The sequence below is a fragment of the Ochotona curzoniae genome, unplaced genomic scaffold (assembly GCF_017591425.1).
Source record: "Ochotona curzoniae isolate NIBS_2020 unplaced genomic scaffold, NIBS_Ocur_1.0 contig_2861, whole genome shotgun sequence".
NCBI classification, from domain to species: Eukaryota; Metazoa; Chordata; class Mammalia; order Lagomorpha; family Ochotonidae; genus Ochotona; species Ochotona curzoniae.
The window spans coordinates 831,953-848,705 of NW_024465620.1; the positions used below are offsets into that span (position 1 = coordinate 831,953).

General features: G+C 55.9%; 2 protein-coding genes across 4 annotated transcripts; one reads left to right on the forward strand and one right to left on the reverse strand.

Annotated features, from left to right (window-relative positions):
- Window positions 1–1,002: 1,002 nt before the first annotated feature.
- On the forward strand, window positions 1,003–5,851 carry LOC121155014 (binder of sperm protein homolog 1-like). Its single transcript, XM_040978197.1, has 3 exons — window positions 1,003–1,042; window positions 5,412–5,543; window positions 5,712–5,851. The coding sequence occupies exons 1-3, from the start codon at window positions 1,003–1,005 to the stop codon at window positions 5,849–5,851; spliced, it is 312 nt and encodes a 103-aa protein (XP_040834131.1).
- A 3,240-nt stretch (window positions 5,852–9,091) lies between these two features.
- Window positions 9,092–16,063, reverse strand: CABP5 (calcium binding protein 5). 3 transcript variants are annotated; one of them, XM_040978284.1, is made up of 6 exons: window positions 15,948–16,063; window positions 14,275–14,305; window positions 13,688–13,831; window positions 12,501–12,610; window positions 9,511–9,658; window positions 9,092–9,329 (listed from the first exon to the last, which is right to left on the reverse strand). In XM_040978284.1, exons 1-6 carry the CDS (start codon window positions 16,008–16,010, stop codon window positions 9,304–9,306), a joined length of 522 nt encoding a protein of 173 aa, XP_040834218.1. In that variant the 5' UTR covers window positions 16,011–16,063; the 3' UTR covers window positions 9,092–9,303. The 3 variants fall into 3 exon arrangements, with proteins under 3 accessions (XP_040834218.1, XP_040834217.1, XP_040834216.1); XM_040978283.1 differs by having other exon boundaries at window positions 15,939–16,063; XM_040978282.1 differs by lacking the exon at window positions 15,948–16,063 and having other exon boundaries at window positions 14,275–14,840.
- Window positions 16,064–16,753: the final 690 nt, after the last annotated feature.

Consider the following 16,753-nt stretch of genomic DNA (forward strand, 5'->3'; position numbering starts at 1 on the left):
GGCCAGCTGGCACAGAGGTGCCCGCTAGTGGTTTGTGGGGTGCAGACAAAACTTACTGGCGGCGAGGAAGCCACCTTCTTCCAGGAATCCACCCCAGCCCTTCAGCAATGATTCACCAAGAAATTCAAGCCAAGATTGGACGAGTCCATGAAAGGCCTGCCAGAGGCTCGTGAACACGCATGCGTGCTGAGAGACCGCGTCCAGTTTGTGGAAAAGGCAGCCAGACTCTGGTGTCCTTCTGACACCCACCTGCGCGGGCAGCCCCTTCCACGGCCGTTCGTGCGCTCCCAGACTCCCAGACAGGTTTCTCTCTGCTTGCTGCTTCCTCAGCGAGGCAGACGGCTTGGCTCCTGAGAGGAGCGGAAGGAAGGCGAGGAAGGGGAGGGGAGAGGAGCCTGTCTCTGCGCCTGCGGGGGTGGGGGAGAAGGCAGGGCAGGTGGAGGAGGCGGGACCTTGGCTGCTGGGTCCCAGGCTGTGCCACTGGGTCCTGGGCAGTCCTGGGCGCCAGCAGCATGGCCTTGCCCGTGGGGATCCTTCTGGCGTGTTGCCTCCTGCTCCATGAGGCGGGGTTTGCTTCCTCTATAGGTGAGGAGTGGGGGACAGGGGATGGGGGCTGGAGGCTGAGAAGCGAGCACCCCCTGGGCCCCAGGCCAGGCAGGCGTGGAGAGTCACCCTTACCCACCATGCCCTGCGGGAGAAGAGGCTGTTGGGTAGAATGTAAGACACACACACACACACACACACACGCGCGCGCGCGCGCGCGCGCGCACGCGCCTAAGCAACACAGGACTAGATGGTCAGCATGAAGGTATGAAGTTTTCACGGCAGAAGCAGTGAGTTCGGGTCAGCACACGCCTCCCTTCTCTGAGATAACTGAACGGCTGGAGGGGCGGACGACGGACTGTGCACGTTGGCGGCTGATGGATAGAGGATTGAAGAACGAGTCACAGATGGATGACAGGCGGGTCGGTGGATGGGTGAGCGAGAGGCGGCTGACGAGAGATGACGGCTAAATGGGTAGATGGATCGATGACACGGAGAGGTGGGAACATGACACAGACGCAGGTGACAGACACCGACAGGTGTGAACAAAGCTGGTGAGCGTGGCCCCAAGAGCTCCCTGCGTCTGGGCCTGGCCTGATCGGCACCTGCAAGCCCCTGGCTCTCCTACAGAATTTCGCTCCAGCGATGGATCGTTTCCTCAAAGGAACGCAGGGAAGGAGGCCGCCCGTGGGCGCTGGGCCGAACGCTGATGCAGGCCTTCCTTCCCTGTACCTGTCCCGGATCAGCCGCTGCCTGGAGTCGGGACCCTCGTGGCCCCCCACGGTCTTCACAGGGATCTCAGGGGCCAGGGCCAACTTCAGGCCGCTGGGGAGGGCCGGGACATCAGCGCAGTCAGGCGTCCACTGTCACCAGGGGTCGCACTGGTCTCCTCCTCCTTCCTACCCTCCTAGGTGAGCTCAGGTGGCCAGCGGCCCCTTCAGCTGCCCCCCGACACCCCTGAGCTCCGACTGTGGCTTCTGGCAAGGCCTTTGCAGCTCCCGGGGTGCATTGGGACAGCAGTGATGGCTCCCACTGCTGTCGGAGTCTGCAGGCGTGCTGGTGTCACGGTCGTTGTTCCTGGAGCTGCTGACAGTAATTAGAGAGGCAGGGTCCAGGGGAGGACTCAGCGCGGGGGGAGTACCCCTTACTCAGACGCTTGGGTCTGGAAACATTTCAGGTTCTCGATTCTGGTCCCTTTGGACCACCCCTGTTGGTGCGTAGTGAGACATTTTGGGGCCAGGACGCAGGTCTGACCAGGAAAAGCACGCATGTTCTACTCGCACCTTACTGGGGCAGCAATCGGGCACGGCACGCATGAGTGTCTGCCGCTCGGACACGAGGTGTTCTCCGATGGGGCTTCCCACCTCGGGGTCGCCTCGACCCTCACAGCGTCAGGGTCTGGAGCGCTTTGGGTCCCAGTGACTCCAACTCAAGAGTTTGGGATCCTGTCGCTCGCCTGGGAGACCCAGATGGAGTGCCTGGCTCCTCCTGCCTTTGGTTCAGTTCAGCCCCGGCTGCTATGGCCATCTGGGGAGTAGAGACGGAAGATGTGTGTGTGTGTGTGTGTCTGTTTCTCTCCCTCTACCTTGAAATACACACATAGATCATTTGTAAAGAGTTGCTTATTTTTAATAGAAAGATGAATTTAGAGAGAAAGAGTAATTGCTTTCTGCAAATATTACTGAGGGTAATGAGACCAAGTGCTTTTGCCACCTAAAGGCGGCCCACACATTCCCCAGCTGAGACACTACACAGTTTATTTTACTCTAAACTGCCTTAGTAATGATGTTTTTGGGTCTCTGTATGTGGGACTCGTTTGAAGCATGTCTGAATGAATTCTTTATCAGGAAGTCGTCCTGGCTAAAGCCAGGACTGCGTGAGACCATCCAAGGTTGCCCACACCAGGTAACACTGTCCTGGAGCCTCCGACATGATTATTAGAATGTGAAAGAAATAATATATAAACTGCATACGGTGGGATACAAAATCAGTGTGTCATTTTATATTTTAAACTCTTTGGAATACAAGTTAAAAAATTTTGTTTTGGGGCCTTTGTAATAAGTTCATCCTCTCTCTGTGGCGCCAGCATCCCAGGTGGGCACCAGTTCAAGGCACCTGGCTGCCTCACTTCCCATCCAGCTCCCTGGTTATGGCCTGGGAAGACAGCCTTGGGACCCTGCCCTCATGTGGCAGGAACTCCTGGGCTCCTGGCTTCGGGTTGGCACAATCGTGGTCCTTGAGGCCACTTAGGGAGTGAACCAGTAGATGGAAGCTAGCTCTCTCTCTCTCTCTCTCTCTCTCTCTCTCTCTCTCTCTTTCTCCTTCTCTCTTCTTTGCGTTTCCCCCTTTCCCCACCTTCCTCTGACTTTCAAGTAAAATCAACAAATCTTTGTAAAAAATATTTCTGATGAGACCGTCTGGCTGGGTGGCTGGATACACAGCGGGCAGTAGTTTGGGTGCTAACACGAGTCAAATGGCACATGGGAGCATTCAACGCAGAGCTTTTCAAAACTTTGGAATGAGATCGTCAAGCACTGTGTTGGATTTGTTTGGCATAAATTATTTAGCGTAAATTGTGTTGAACAATTTAGAACAAGTTCTGAAAGCCGGAAGGCTGTGCTGTGTCCCTGGATGGGAGAGGTGTTACAAGAACGACGCCAGTTTTCCTGAAACCAACAGGGTAGTTTCGGGCCGTTTATCTCATCATCCTTGGCAGATTTGAAGCATCATGGACTAAATCGGCCCCAAATGTTGTTTTTCAGATTCCAACATTCATTATCCAGAGATGGTAGGTAAGTTGATCAAAGCCATCTTCTGTTACAGATGTATTTTTTTTTCCCCTTTATCCTTGTCAAATGAGTGATTTCGTTATTTTTCTGGTTAAAATTTTTGCTGCCTGTGTCATATGATGTGACACTAACAGCTGGCAACAGATACTTCTAATCTTTAATTTTACCGCTTGAGCAAAGAATACCAGTTTCAAAATGTGTATAGAAAAGCACCAAAAAGGGGAGTATTGTGAGCAAAACGAGTGCGTGGGTGGTTAAAAACACGTGCTCCACGCATTGGCATAAACTCACGCGTGGGCAGTAAGGATGCCAGGCCCCACACTGGAGAGCCTAGCTTTCTATTAGCGGCTAACAATAGCACCCTGGGATGCACCTTGCAGCGATGGTCCAAGGTCCAGGGTCCCTGCTTTGGCCTGGCCAGCCTTAGTCGGGAATGAGCGTGGAATGGGAAATGTGCTCTGTCTTGTTTGCTTCTTAAATGAAGAAAAATTTTAAAAAGGTTTAAATTAGACATGGTAAACACCGTGCCTGGGAAAAGTGCAGTAAGTCGCAGCCCTGCCCGCTGCTGTCTGGCTGTCTGTCCATGTGCCCGCTGACCGGGTCATCTTCACTTCTGCCGATTCCCTGAGACCTCAAGGAACAGCTTGTTAGGTTCCAGGGACACAGCAGAGCTCCAGGTCTGTGTGGTGTTCCCGTGCAGGGGGGCTGCGCCCCACTCTCCCCTGTCTGCCCTTCCCGAGTCCCCTCTGGCATCGCAAGCTCATCTGCATTCCCAGCCATCAACTTCTCAAAAGAAACAGAAGCATCTCGGGAGGAAATACAGAGCGCGGGCAGTCAGCCATCCCTGTCCCATGTCACAGGGCCAGGCTGATGCCCACCTCTAGCTCCTGGTGCCGGTTCAGCCAGCCCTGGTACATGCGCAGATACCCAGCTCTAGCTCCCAATGCCAGCTCCTGCCCAGCCAGCCCCTGGCAGGTGCACACACAGACGCCCAGCTCTAGCTCCTGGTACTGGTTCAGCTAGCCTTTGGCAGGCATACAGACGCCCAGCTCTAGCCCCCGATGCCAGCTCCTGCCCAGCCAGCCCCTGGCAGGTGCACAGTGAGGACTCACCAAGTGCTCCCTGTAGGTATGTGTGCAAGGAAACTTCAGAAAGTTCATGTGGAAACAGCTTAAAAGATAAGTTTATTTTCTTGCCAAAAAAAGTTTTTTATTTAGGGGACTGGTATTGTGGCTCAGCAAATTAAGCTGCTGCCTGCAATGTTAGCATCTCACAGGGGCCCCTGTTTGTGTCTAGCTGCCCTGCTTCCCATCCAGCTCCCTGCTTGTGGCCTGGGAAAGCAGTAGAGGATGCCCTAAGCTTTGGGTCCCTGCACCCGCGTGGGAGACCCAGAAGAAGCTCCTGGTTTCTGGCTTCAGATCGGCTCAGCTCTGGCCGTTGTGGCCACACGGGGAGTGAAGCAGTGGACAGAAGATCTTTCTCTCTGTTTTTCCTTCTCTGTGTAAGCATGCCTTTTCGATAATGATTATAATAATCACAATGAAAGTAGAGTTACAAAGAGAGAGGGAAGGACTGAGGTCTCCAGGCGCTGGTTCACTCCCCTAAGAGTCAGGGCCTGGCCAAGCTGCACAGAGGAGGCTGGAGCCTCATCCAGGAGCAGCCACCGCCTTCCCAGGTGTGTCAGCAGGGAACTGGGTTGTAAGTGACAGCTGACTTGACCCTGGACTCACGTGGGATGCTGGCTTCTCAGGCAGGCATCAGCTGGTCCGGAGGGCATCTTGGAAAACAGGAGTCCTCCCTTGCATGGCAAACCTTGCACAGCATGCAAGACCTCCCTGCTGGCGAAGGCTGAAGAGCTTGCGGAGAGGGAGGACGAGCCAGTGCGGGCTCTTTGAGAGTGTGGTCAGGCTTCCAGCCTACACTGTCCCCGTGACACACATGAGGATCGCCATGCACTAGGGACCCACTGACAGAGAGACCGGGGGTGGGGGGAGGCCAGGCGGGGCAGGGGCAGCACCGAGTGGCCAGCAGTGATGTCCTAGAGATGCAACAGGTTTGCTGCCCCCCACCCCCCCCCAGGCGGCCGCTGCGTCTTCCCGTTCCGGTACCAGGGGCAGGTATTCCATGATTGCACTCAGCTCAACGCCCGGCACAAGTGGTGCTCCCTGAACCAGAGCTACGCTGGCTACTGGAAGTACTGCACGGCAGCCGGTGAGGGCCGGTGGGCAGCGAGGGCAGGTGGGCCGGGAGGGGAGCGGAGGGATGCAAGGTCCTCCCTCTCCCTTCTCTCTCCCTTTCTCTTCCCCTCTCTCTCTCTTCCTCCCACTTCGCCCCTTTCCCACGCCCTGTCCCTCCCCTTGTCATGGCTTTCTCCTGCAGACTTCGCCAAGTGCGTGTTCCCCTTCTGGTTCCGGCGCATGATCTACTGGGAGTGTACAGATGACGGTAATGACTTTGGGAAGAAGTGGTGTTCGCTGACCCAGGACTTCAACCGGGATCAGATCTGGAAATTCTGCTGAGCAAACAAGTGTGACCCGTCGTCCCGGCTGGGCAGGGCCATCCGCTGTGGCTCAGAGGGCCTTTCCTGGCGTGCGACTGGCACACCTGGAGCCGGCAGGTGCACGCAGCCGGGCGGCTGTTGCTAATCCTGTAGGGACATGACGGTGGGCTGATGTGTGTGTGGGCAGGTGGGGTCTGTGCGGAATCAACTCAGTCACCACTCGGTCTTTCTGTGAACTTGAATCTGTTCTAAAAAATAATAAAAATCTGTTGTAAATGTGTGGTTTTGATAAAGAGCAGGGGACAGGAGCTGGGGGAAAGATAATCAGGGAAGCGGATACGAGTGAGCGGGCTGGCTCTCGTTCCAAAGGGAAGCCGTGTGCAGGGCCGGAGCCCAGAAGTTCAGATTTCCTTGCTCAGCATTTGTCAGCTTCCTTGGTTTCCTTGCAGTGGGAAAGCTCCTGGCTTTGCCTGGCTCAGCTCTGAAAGGAAACCTTTTATTAAAAAAGCGAACGGGCTCGTGAGTACCGCAAAGCCACCAGGAAGTAGCGAGAGGCCGGTGCCTCCAGGCTGGCTCTCTGATCACAGGACAGAATGTGACCACAGAGCTGTGCCCTGCCCTGAGCGTGGGTGCGGTGATGCGGCTGGGGCTAAGTGACCCTGCTGGTCTCAAGGAGGAAGCCAGGACCACCGGCTGGAAACTGAGTTAGGAACAGAAAATTTGTTGCATTTAAAAAAAAAAAAATTCTGGAAGTCACAAAGCCTGCTGAAGTCTCCAGGGAGAGGCAGAGCGCACCGGCAGAGTGATGTGGTTGTGTCAGGCCCTGGCGAGCTCCCTGTGCAGCAAAACATTGTGGTGGGCAAAGCAAGCGATGTAACAACCAGCTTTTAAATATTTTATGGAAAGTCAGATCTGCAGAGAGAAGGAGAGACAGAAAGAAACATCTTTCTTCTGCTGGTTCATTCCCCCCAAGTGGCTGCCATGGCTGGCTGGGGCTGAGCTGATCTGAAGCCAGGAGCCTGGAGCTTCTTCCAGGTCTCCCACGGGGGTGCAGGGTCTCAAGGCTTTGGGCTGTCCTCGACTGCTTTCCCAGGCCACAAGCAGGGAGCTGGATGGGAAGTGGAGCTGCCAGGATTGGAACCAACGCCCATATGGGATCCCGGCACGTTCAAGGCGAGGACTTTAGCCACTAGGCCACTGCACTGGGCCCTTGATATTTGTTTTTAATTTTCGGTTGCTCGAGAGGCAGAAAGCAGAGAGTGGAGAGAGAATTCTGTCCATTGATTCACTTCTCAAATCAGCTGGTGGCTTCCAGCTGTGGCTGCAGCCAGGCACCCGGCAGGGGAAGATAGGGACTCGGCTACCAGTCACCTGCTGCCTCCCGGAGGGGCTGGGGCGGGAGAGCGTTGATTTCTATAGTTAGGGGGTCTGCACCACTGTCTCAAGTTCCAGGCTAGGCACCTTGCAGCTTTAGTTGACATATAGCGACTGGGCGTGTTGACAGGGTCTCGTGTGATGCTGTGCCCACGTCCACGCCAAATTCAGGAAACACCCGCTAAGTTCTCACGACCTACAGACACCCTGCCGGGTGACAGACCCCAAAGCACTGCTGTTGGGCTGCGGCCCAGCACCAGATTGCGGCTCAGCACCCGTGTGGCCCTGCCCGGCCATCCCCACTCCCCACTCTCTCATCACTGTCCCACCCTCAGCTCCCGTGAGCGCCACCATCACGCTTGATTTGACCAAACGAAGCCAAGGGAACCTGCCCTGTGCTCCAGGCTGATCCTGGAGTCCCTGCTCGTGACCGCCAGGGAAGGGTCATGGACTCTCAAAGCAAAAGGGCCCTGGGAGAGTGATGGGGAGTGACAGGCAGTGACAGGGTAAAGGAGGGTGGCAGGGAGTGAGGGAGGGTGATGGGAAGTGACAGGGAGTGAGGGAGGGTGACGAGGAGTGATGGGGAGTGACGGGGAGTGAGGGAGGGTGATGGGGAGTGACAGGGAGTGAGGGAGGGTGGCAGGGAGTGAGGGAGGGTAGCAGGGAGTAATGGGGCATGAAGGAGGGTGACTGAGGGAGCAGTCCAGGAAGGGGGGAGGGACAGCTCGGCGTGGGACTCCCGCACGACCCTCAGCTCTGACAGTGTCTCTCCCGGCACCTTACACGGCTACTTGACAGACTTCAAGATGACAAACCCTGGCAGGAAGGCGTGAGAGGCGAAGTCTTTATTCTGAGGACTCGCAGGTGGAGGTGAGGGGGCGGGGCACACCTGCCCAGGTTCATTGCGCTGACGCATCTCGGGATGCAAACCAGGGACCCTCTCTGAGCTGCAGTGGGGTGGCAGATGTGAAACAAGGCGGTGGGGGGGTGGTGTCTTTCAGGGGTGGCTTTGCTGTCACCTGTCAGAGGCGGAAACTCGGGGCACTCTGGCTGTGCGCTCTCTGCATCATGGTATTTTGAGGGGATTAATTCGCCAGGGATCAGCTTGCCCTAAACCTTGAAAATCCGGATTTATGATTGGATTCAGCCCCCCAAGGGTCTTAGATGGGAGAGGGACATGTGGAGGTCAGATGGGAAAGAAAAACAAAACACCAAAAACCCAGCTGGGAGCCGGAGGGAGTCGCGAAGACAGGAAGCACAGAATGCAATGTGTGGCATAGCGGACCAATCCTCCACCTTGTAATGCCAGCACCCCATTCCTGTCCCGGCAGCTCCACTTCCCATCCAGCTCCCTGCTTGTGGCCTGGGCAAGCAGTGGAGGACGGCCCAAAGCCTTGGGACCGTGCACGCCCATGTGAGATACCCGAAAGAAGCTCCTGGCACCTGGCTTCGGATCTGCTCGGTTCTGGCCATTTTCCACAAATACCATGTTGCACCCCAGAAACATGGGATTTAATGAGGCAAAAAAAAGTCGAAATGTGTGCATTTCCCCATAATACGCATTTTAGAAACTCATCGGAGACCTTCCTGCGCATGACGGATTTTGTTGTTTGCAAGGCTGGGGAACAGACGCACAGGTCTTCCGCCCGCTGGTTCAAAGCCTGCAACAGCCAGGGCAGGGCCAGGCTGAGGTGAGGGGTGAGGGATTCAGGGACCAAGGTAACCAAGTGACCCGCTGCTGTGCGATCTGAGTCAGGATGGGAGCCCAGGCACTTGGCGGGGACCACCAGCACACCAAGCAGCGTGGCTTCCAGAACTTTATTTATATATATATTTTTTTGCATCAAAAAGCAAGTTCTCTCTCACTTCCATTTTCCACGAGGGGTTTTGAGGTGTCTTCAGAGGCTCTTCCTTCTGATTCTACAGCTGCACCCCGCTAAGCTTAGATCGCACCCCAACTTGCAGCCCACCATCACACGGCCAGTCCCCACTCCCTCCACCTTCCCACCCCGGCTCCCTCAAGGGGCTGTTGGAGTTGGGCTTCCACCTGGGCTTCCATCCTATTGAACAGCTACTTCTGGGGCTTCCAGAAGCTTCTCAACGAGACATCATCTTCACAAACTCTGTAAAGAGAAGTCCTGGGTGAGTTGCCTTTCGGTGTCCTGTGGGGCTCACAGTGGCGTGAGACGCGTCCTAAAGCTGCCGCCTCTCCTGGCTCACCTCCAGCTTGGAACACCCTATGGGGACTGGCATGGGAGCGGGCATGTGGGGAAGCGTCCTCCTGCCCCCCCCACCCGAGGTCACCTTCGAAGTCCACGGTGCCGTCTCCGTTGATGTCAGCTTCCTGGACGACCTCGGCGATCTCATGGGGCGTGAGCTTCTCGCCTAGCAGCCGTTGCATGGCCTGCTGCAGCTCTCCCAGCGTGATCTCCCCGTCGCCGTTGGCATCAAACTGCATGGAGACAGAAGCGGTCCCCGTCAGCAGGGCCACTGTCCCCACCGACGTCACCCGCCTGCACGTGGGCTCTGCAAAGAAGGGTTTTTTTTTTTAAATGACTTTCACCTCTGCATTATTTTTAAAAGACGTATTTATTTTGTTTTTATTGAAAAGGCAGATTTTACAGAGAGATGGAAAGACAGAAAAATCTTCCATCTACTGGTTCACTCCCCAAGTGGTTGCAATGCCAACAGCTGAGCTGATCTGAAGCCAGGAGCCAGGAGTCTCCTCCAGGTCTCCCACACAGGTGCAGAGCCCCAAGGCTTTGGGCCGTCCTTGACTGCTTTCCCAGGCCACAAGCAGGGAGCTGGATGGAAATGGAGCAGCTGGGATACAAACATATGGGATCCAAGCGTGTGCAAGTTGAGGACTTTAGCTGCTAGGCTACCACGCTGGACCCAGCATCAGCTCCGTTTAAACAAGAATTTAAGCGTCCAGTTCTGTGCTGTGGCTCTCTGCAGTTGAGACATTTTTCATAATAAAAAACTTTATTCCCTTTGGACAATAACTGCCTTCTCACTCCTCTCGTTTTACTTTCAAATCTGCCAAGACTCTCCTATCCTGCCTCACCCCAGCTCGTTCCCCAAACGGGCTCCCACAGGTGGGGCCCCTGCGACCTGCCCTGTCCCCTCTGCAGCTGCTCCCATCACCCTGGGCAGTTTGCTCCTCCACGAACACGCTGACCCGCCAGACAGTGATTGTTCTAGAAGCTTGGTCACCCAGGACGTGCTTTCCCCAGAGCAGCCATGCCCGACATGGCCATGATCCCAGTCTTAGTGGGGATTTTAGATTTTCTGAATGTCACATGAAAAAAAAAAAGTTAAAGGGAACAAATGCAATTACTGTGTCGTATGTGAGATCTATGGAAGGATGGGGAGGGAGAGGGCGGGCCGGCCTGAGCCCTCGCGTGCGCTGGGCCACTCCCTGTGTGCCCACCACACTCAGGGCTGGGCCGGGCCGAGCCGGGAGCTGGGAACTCTGAGTCTCCCGAGGGCGTGCCAGGGCCCGCATGAACAGGAGCAGAGCTGGGACTCGGACTGGGGCACTCATACGAGGTGCCAGCGACCCAGCTTGGTGTCTTAGGCCGTGTGTCGACTCCCACATGAACTTGGGAAGACCCCCACATGAACGCTGGTTTGCGGACTGGATTTCACAGCCCTGGACACACCGAGCACTCGCCTCGCACGTGCTTAGCACACAAGCTCAAGTTCACACAGTCGCTGGCGGGGTCTGGAGCCAGTGAGTTGGCCACACTCACCGCACATGTCAGTGTTGAGCTCGTATGGGGAAGGCTTGATGTGGGAGGCTAGCATTGCGGTGCTCTGGATTAAAGGCCTGCCTGAGACACCAGCATCCCATATGAGCATCGGTTCGAGTCCCGCCTGCTCCACTTCCAAGCCAGCTTCCTGCCTATGACCTGGGAAAGCAGTAGGGGAGGCCCAAGTGCTTGGGCCTGTGCCATTCCAGGGAAGACCCGGATGGAGTTCCAGCCTCCCAGCCTGGCACAGCCCTGGCTGGGCTAGCCACGTGGGGAGTGAACCAGTGGATGGAAGGTCTCTCCCCTACCCCTTCTTTCCCTGTAACTGTGCCCTTCACACAAACAAAATGAAAGAGAATGCTTGATCTGACTTTAGGCCTTATCGCAAAATCCCAAGTTGAAAAGGTAGATTCTATCACCCAGATTGTTTCAAGAAAAGTTTTCCACAAACTGAATCAAACTTTCATTCCTAAATGTGAGTCAGTTGTACTGGAACACTTGGACAGAGGAGTATATTCAATGCTATCGTCATGAAAGTTAAACAGGAAACTGAGGGCCCCATGCGGTAGCCTAGTGGTCAAAATCCTTGCCTTGCATGTGCCAGGGTCCCACATGGGCACTGGTCCATGTTCCGGCAGCCCGGCTTCCCATCTAGCTCCCTACCTGTGGCCTGGAAAAGCAGTCGAGGACGGCTCAAAGCCTTGGGACCCTGCACGCACATGGAAGACCTGGAAGAAGCTCTTGGCTCCTGGCTTCGAATCGGCTCAGCTCCGGCTGTTGCAGCCACTTGGGGAAGTGAACCAGTGGACGGAAGATCTTCCTCTCTGTCTCTCCTTTTCTCTGTATATCTGACTTTCCAATAAAAATAAATAAATCTTAAAAAAAAACAAAAACCTCAGGCAATTGAAACCCATTGAAATATATATAATGACAAAGCTGGCGTCTCAGTCACTCCAGCTGCGTTTCTGGGGCTCAGCCTGTGGCTGCTGTTCCGGACGGGGCATGGTGGGCGGGGGCACGGTGGGCGGGGCACGGTGGGCGGGGCACGGTGGGCGGGGCATGGTGGGCGGGGCACAGTGGGTGTCACAGAACGGGCTAGTGGCTTATATGAGGACCCCTGCTGGGGGGCATCTCTGCGGGTCTCAGCCTACACATGCCTGCTTCAACGACTTGGCTTCCAAGTCCTAGCCTAGTTTTTGGCTGTTTTTGACTTGTGTGGTTGAAAGCTCTCTATCCCAAGTGGTTTTAAACCAGGTGGTCCGTGTGCTTTCCCTTCTGGGACCCTCCAGTCTCTCGACTCCTTCTTCCCAGTCGAGGCTTTTACATCTGACTCCCTACCACCTACTTCGGAGACCGCCCGGGCTTGGCTAAGGCTCATCAACTCAGACCCCCGACCCGCTGAGCCCTGGTGTTACTGGTCGGATCCCTCGCAAGGGCCTCGGAAAGGAAATGGGTTGGCGTGAGCTCCGTCCATGTTGTGACAAGCAGCGAGATCTAAGCCCCCAGCCCCTACCCGGCAGGCCTCCCCCTCCCACCCACCTCCTTGAAGGCGTCTCGCAATTCCTGGACGCCGATCATCCCGGCAGTCTCCGCAAGCAACTTGGGGGTCATCAGCTCCACGAAGTCGTCGAAGTCCACCCGACCGCCCACTGGGGACAGAGGAGGCGGAGTGAGCAACGCTCCTCGAGCCCCACTCCCCCCCGCCTCTCTGAACTGCAGCTCCATTTCAGAGATGCACAGGCTTCCCACACCCTGCCTTGACCTTGCCCTTCGCCTCAGAGACCCAACTCCAGCCCTCATGCATCCTTAATCTGGGCAGAGACAGGGTGTAGAGGCAGCAGCCAACTCCTGTGTGAGCGTCAGCAAACCTCTCCCTTTAAACAGTGTCTGCGTTGGGCCTCAAGCAGTGGCTCAGTGGCTAACTCTTTGCCTTACAAGTACTGGTGTCATACAGGCGCTGCTGCGTCATGTCCTGGCCGCTGCACTTCCCATCCAGCTCCCTGCTTGAGGCCCAAAGCCTTGGGACCCTGCACCCATGTGGGAGACCCGGAAGAATCTCCTGGCTCCTGGCTTTGGATCAGCTCAGCTCCGATCTGTTGCAGTCACTTGGGGAGTGAACCAGCAAAATTGGAGCTGGGCACAAACCAGGTGTCCTACATGGGACCAAGGCAGCCCTTGCCCCTCACTTTTCGGGCTGCCACCTGCTGCCTCCTGGGGGCACTAACTGGAAGCTGCACTCATGGGCAGAGCCAGGGCTCGAATCCAGGTGTGTCAGGATGGGCTGCGGACACCGCCCCGCCCCGTTGTGTCAGATTCCTGGTCTCCCATCTGCAGATGGGCAGCCTGGGGAACTCAACGGGAACTGAAGCCTCTTCCGGACATAAACAGCTGCCTTCCCTGCAGAGAGCCAAGCCCACAGATGAGGAAGTCCTGGCATACGTGGGGCAGTGCTTGTGTGGAACCCGTGCGTGCCCTCCCACACACTTCATGTCCCCTCTGCATTAGCTAGGATGCGCAGTGCAGCGCGAGGCTTCTGTGAACAGCAGATTCTTCCAGAATCACACTTGTTACCAGTGCTAGCCCCCAAGTGTGGCGTCACCTTCCAGACTTCACATCTTTCTCACCCTCCTCTCCACGCCTAACCCTTCTGTCCGCTTCCAGATCCTTCTATAGCTAGCCCTAGTCCCTCTCTCCCGGCGCCATTCTTCCCCAGTCCTGAGCCTCACAGTTCATGCGGATTTGCTGGCCCAGCTCCGTCAACTCCATCTCTGTGGGCATATAACCCATTGTCCTCATGAGATTGCCCAGGTCCTTGTAACAGATGAACCCATCTCGGTCCTTGTCAAACTCAAGAAATGCTTCTCGGAGCTCTGGAAGTCAAGAGAAAGAAGAGAGGGAGAGGGAGGGAGAGGGAGAGAGAGAGAGAGCAAGCGCGTTTTTGGGAAGACTTGAAAAGCCCACGAGGATGAGCGGCATCCCTGTTGAAGCAAACTGCAGTTTACAAAGCTAACTATGCCCAGCAGCAGTGACGCGTGTTAGCCAGGGTGACAATCCCCAAAATGCTAATGGAAGCCTCCATGCCTTTCAGGTCCTTGCAAGAGGCTACGGGGAACCTCGAAACTGGAAAAGAAAACTCCATTTTCAGTTCATTCTAAAACTCTGGAGTCCCCCAAGACTCTTATGGATGGACTTGTTTTCCCTTTACGTTAGGAGAGAAAGAGTTCCACGCAATTCGAGTGGCATGGAATGGGTCAGAAAGTTTCCCGTGGAGGGCCTGGGAGCAGAGGCGCTGGGGCGAGAGGTGGAGAATTACCTTCGATCTCATCCTGTCCCAGCGGTCGCTCCTGGAGAGCAAGGTAGGGTGGAGGAAATTGGGCGAGAGTCAAGAATGCAACATCCACTTCTGTGTCCCCTAAGCCCCGCCTGGTCCCGCTGCTCCGGCTCCTGCTTGCCCTCCTCTCCAGCCCTTGTCTGGCTTCTCCACCTCCCGGTCCACGTCTCCTTGCTGTCTGCCCTTCCCCCAATCTCCCATCCTTGATTTCGGCTCTCCCACCCAGAGCCTGGCCCAGATACCTCATCATTCGATTTACTTATCCCCGACTCTGTGCCCTGCTGCTTCCACAGCCACGTCTTCACATCTAACGCCGTCCCCAGCTCACCCGTGAAGTGGCCCAAGACCAGAGTGGCCAAATTCACAGAGTTCGCAAGTGGTGGGTCCCCTCTCCAGGGAGGGAGAAAGAAACTGATTTCCTGAAGTTAGACAGTGAGTTGCAACCCTGGGGACTTGAGTTCAGAGCTCTGGCCTTGGAACCCAAGAGTTCTTATGATATCCCACGCGCTCTTCCCGCTCGCTCCCATCCTTCCTTGCACGGGTGAGACTCCGTCTGTGTGGGAGGCCAGCATGCCCTGCCATGCAGGCAGGGTCATCAATGCCAGCACCAGCACCGAGGAAGTTCTCCCTAACCTTTGAGAATCTCCCATCGTTGCTGTCTGCCTCACTCCTGAACACGTCTGAAGGCTTGAGCCACGGCTGTCAGCTGGAAACTACAGCAGTGGTTGGCCTGTCCAATCTGTCGCTCCCTGGATCCCTGGGACTCTGTTTCTCTGGCTTCTCTTTCTCGTCCCTGCAAATCCCCTTTCACTCCATTGCTCCTTCCTGCCCGCCTTCTTTCCTCTTCCCAATCCCTTGGGTGATTTCGAAGTCTGACATTAGCATCAGGTCCACAGGAGTCAAGCACTTGACCTGGCCAGTTTCTGTGTCTGCCTCGGGCCTAGGACTTCAGGACACAGAGCTTCGTTTCCTTCCTTGTAAAATGGGAATGAAGGAATCACTGAACCCGTGAGTTCTGAGGAGTAAGAGACATCGAGGGTAGGGTTGGGCACACAGCGGCACCATAGCAAGTGGAGGTATGTCATCATTGCCATAGTGTTAGCATCAGCGCCAACACCATCACCACCATCATCACCATCACCACTACCACCATTACCACTACCACCATCATCACCACCATCATCACCATCACCATCATCACCACCATCATCACCATCACCATCATCACCACCATCATCACCATCACCACTACCACCATTACCACTACCACCATCATCACCACCATCATCACCATCACCACTACCACCATTACCACTACCACCACTATCATCACCACCATATCACCACCATCACCACCACCACTGCGAGTGACCTTGAGAATGCTGATGATCTCGACCGTGTCTGCATCCCACTCCCCGTTGGATTTCTGGTCTCCCCTTCCGCCTGATCTCCCTGGGCTCTGACTTTGGAATTTGCCTTCACGCCTTTAACCTCATCAGTCCTTGAGTTTGCCCATCTTGAATTTTCTCCTGCACCTCCTCAGCCCAACCATCTCCATCCCCGCCCTTTGCTCCACTGTGTCTCCTTTCTGCCACGTCCCAGCTCCCTTGGCCCGCCTGCCCACCCTTCCCCGTGGTGCCCGCCACTGGTCTCACCCGCTGTTTCTCAGCAATGCCCTTCCTCAAGAAGATGCAGGCGGGACCCATGGGGAACTGCATGGAGGGGGCAGGACACAGCTCACCCAGCACCGATCTCAAGCCGGACCCCCTCCTTCCCGTTCCCCCTCGGTGGATCAGCCTCCTTAACTTCTCAATCACTGCTCTGCCAGTGGTTCTGGCCTCTCTTGGTTTCCACCTCTGTCCCGTGTCTCTAAGCTGTGACAGCTGGAGCAGAGAGCTCTGCCTGGACTGGGGAGGGATCAGCACTTCCCTGCCTCCCATCTGGCTGCAGAGAGGTGGGGGGGGGAGGGGAGGAAGCCCATCTCAGGCTCTGTGACTCTTTTATCCTCAGAATGGAATTGGGAAGTGTGATTTGTAAATGGGGATTAGAGCGGAGGGCAGTAGGCATTTCCGGCACTTGCTGAAAGCCTGGCTGTGGAGCAGTGGAAGAGGGCAAGGACAAAGCCTCTGGCCTCAAGGTGCCAGAGTAAGCCAGCCATGTGTGCAAAGCAGCATCATGCTAGAGATGACAGCAGGGCTGCTGGAGCAGGCGGTGCGCATGGTGAATAACAGCATAGTCACCTCTTGGAGCTGCTGGTGGGAACATGAGAAGTGGCAGTCGCAGCAGAGCTCAAAGGGGCGTTGAGGGTGTTCCTAAGGGGAAGGGCTTTGGAGCCCTCTGGTGTGGGGGACAAGAGAGTGGGGTCCTGGGGAGTCCTCCCTGAAACAAGAGCTGCCCAGAGTGCTGGAGCTCAGCAGTGGAGGTGCAGCCATGGAGCAGCAGCAGTGGGCTGTGGAGTGAA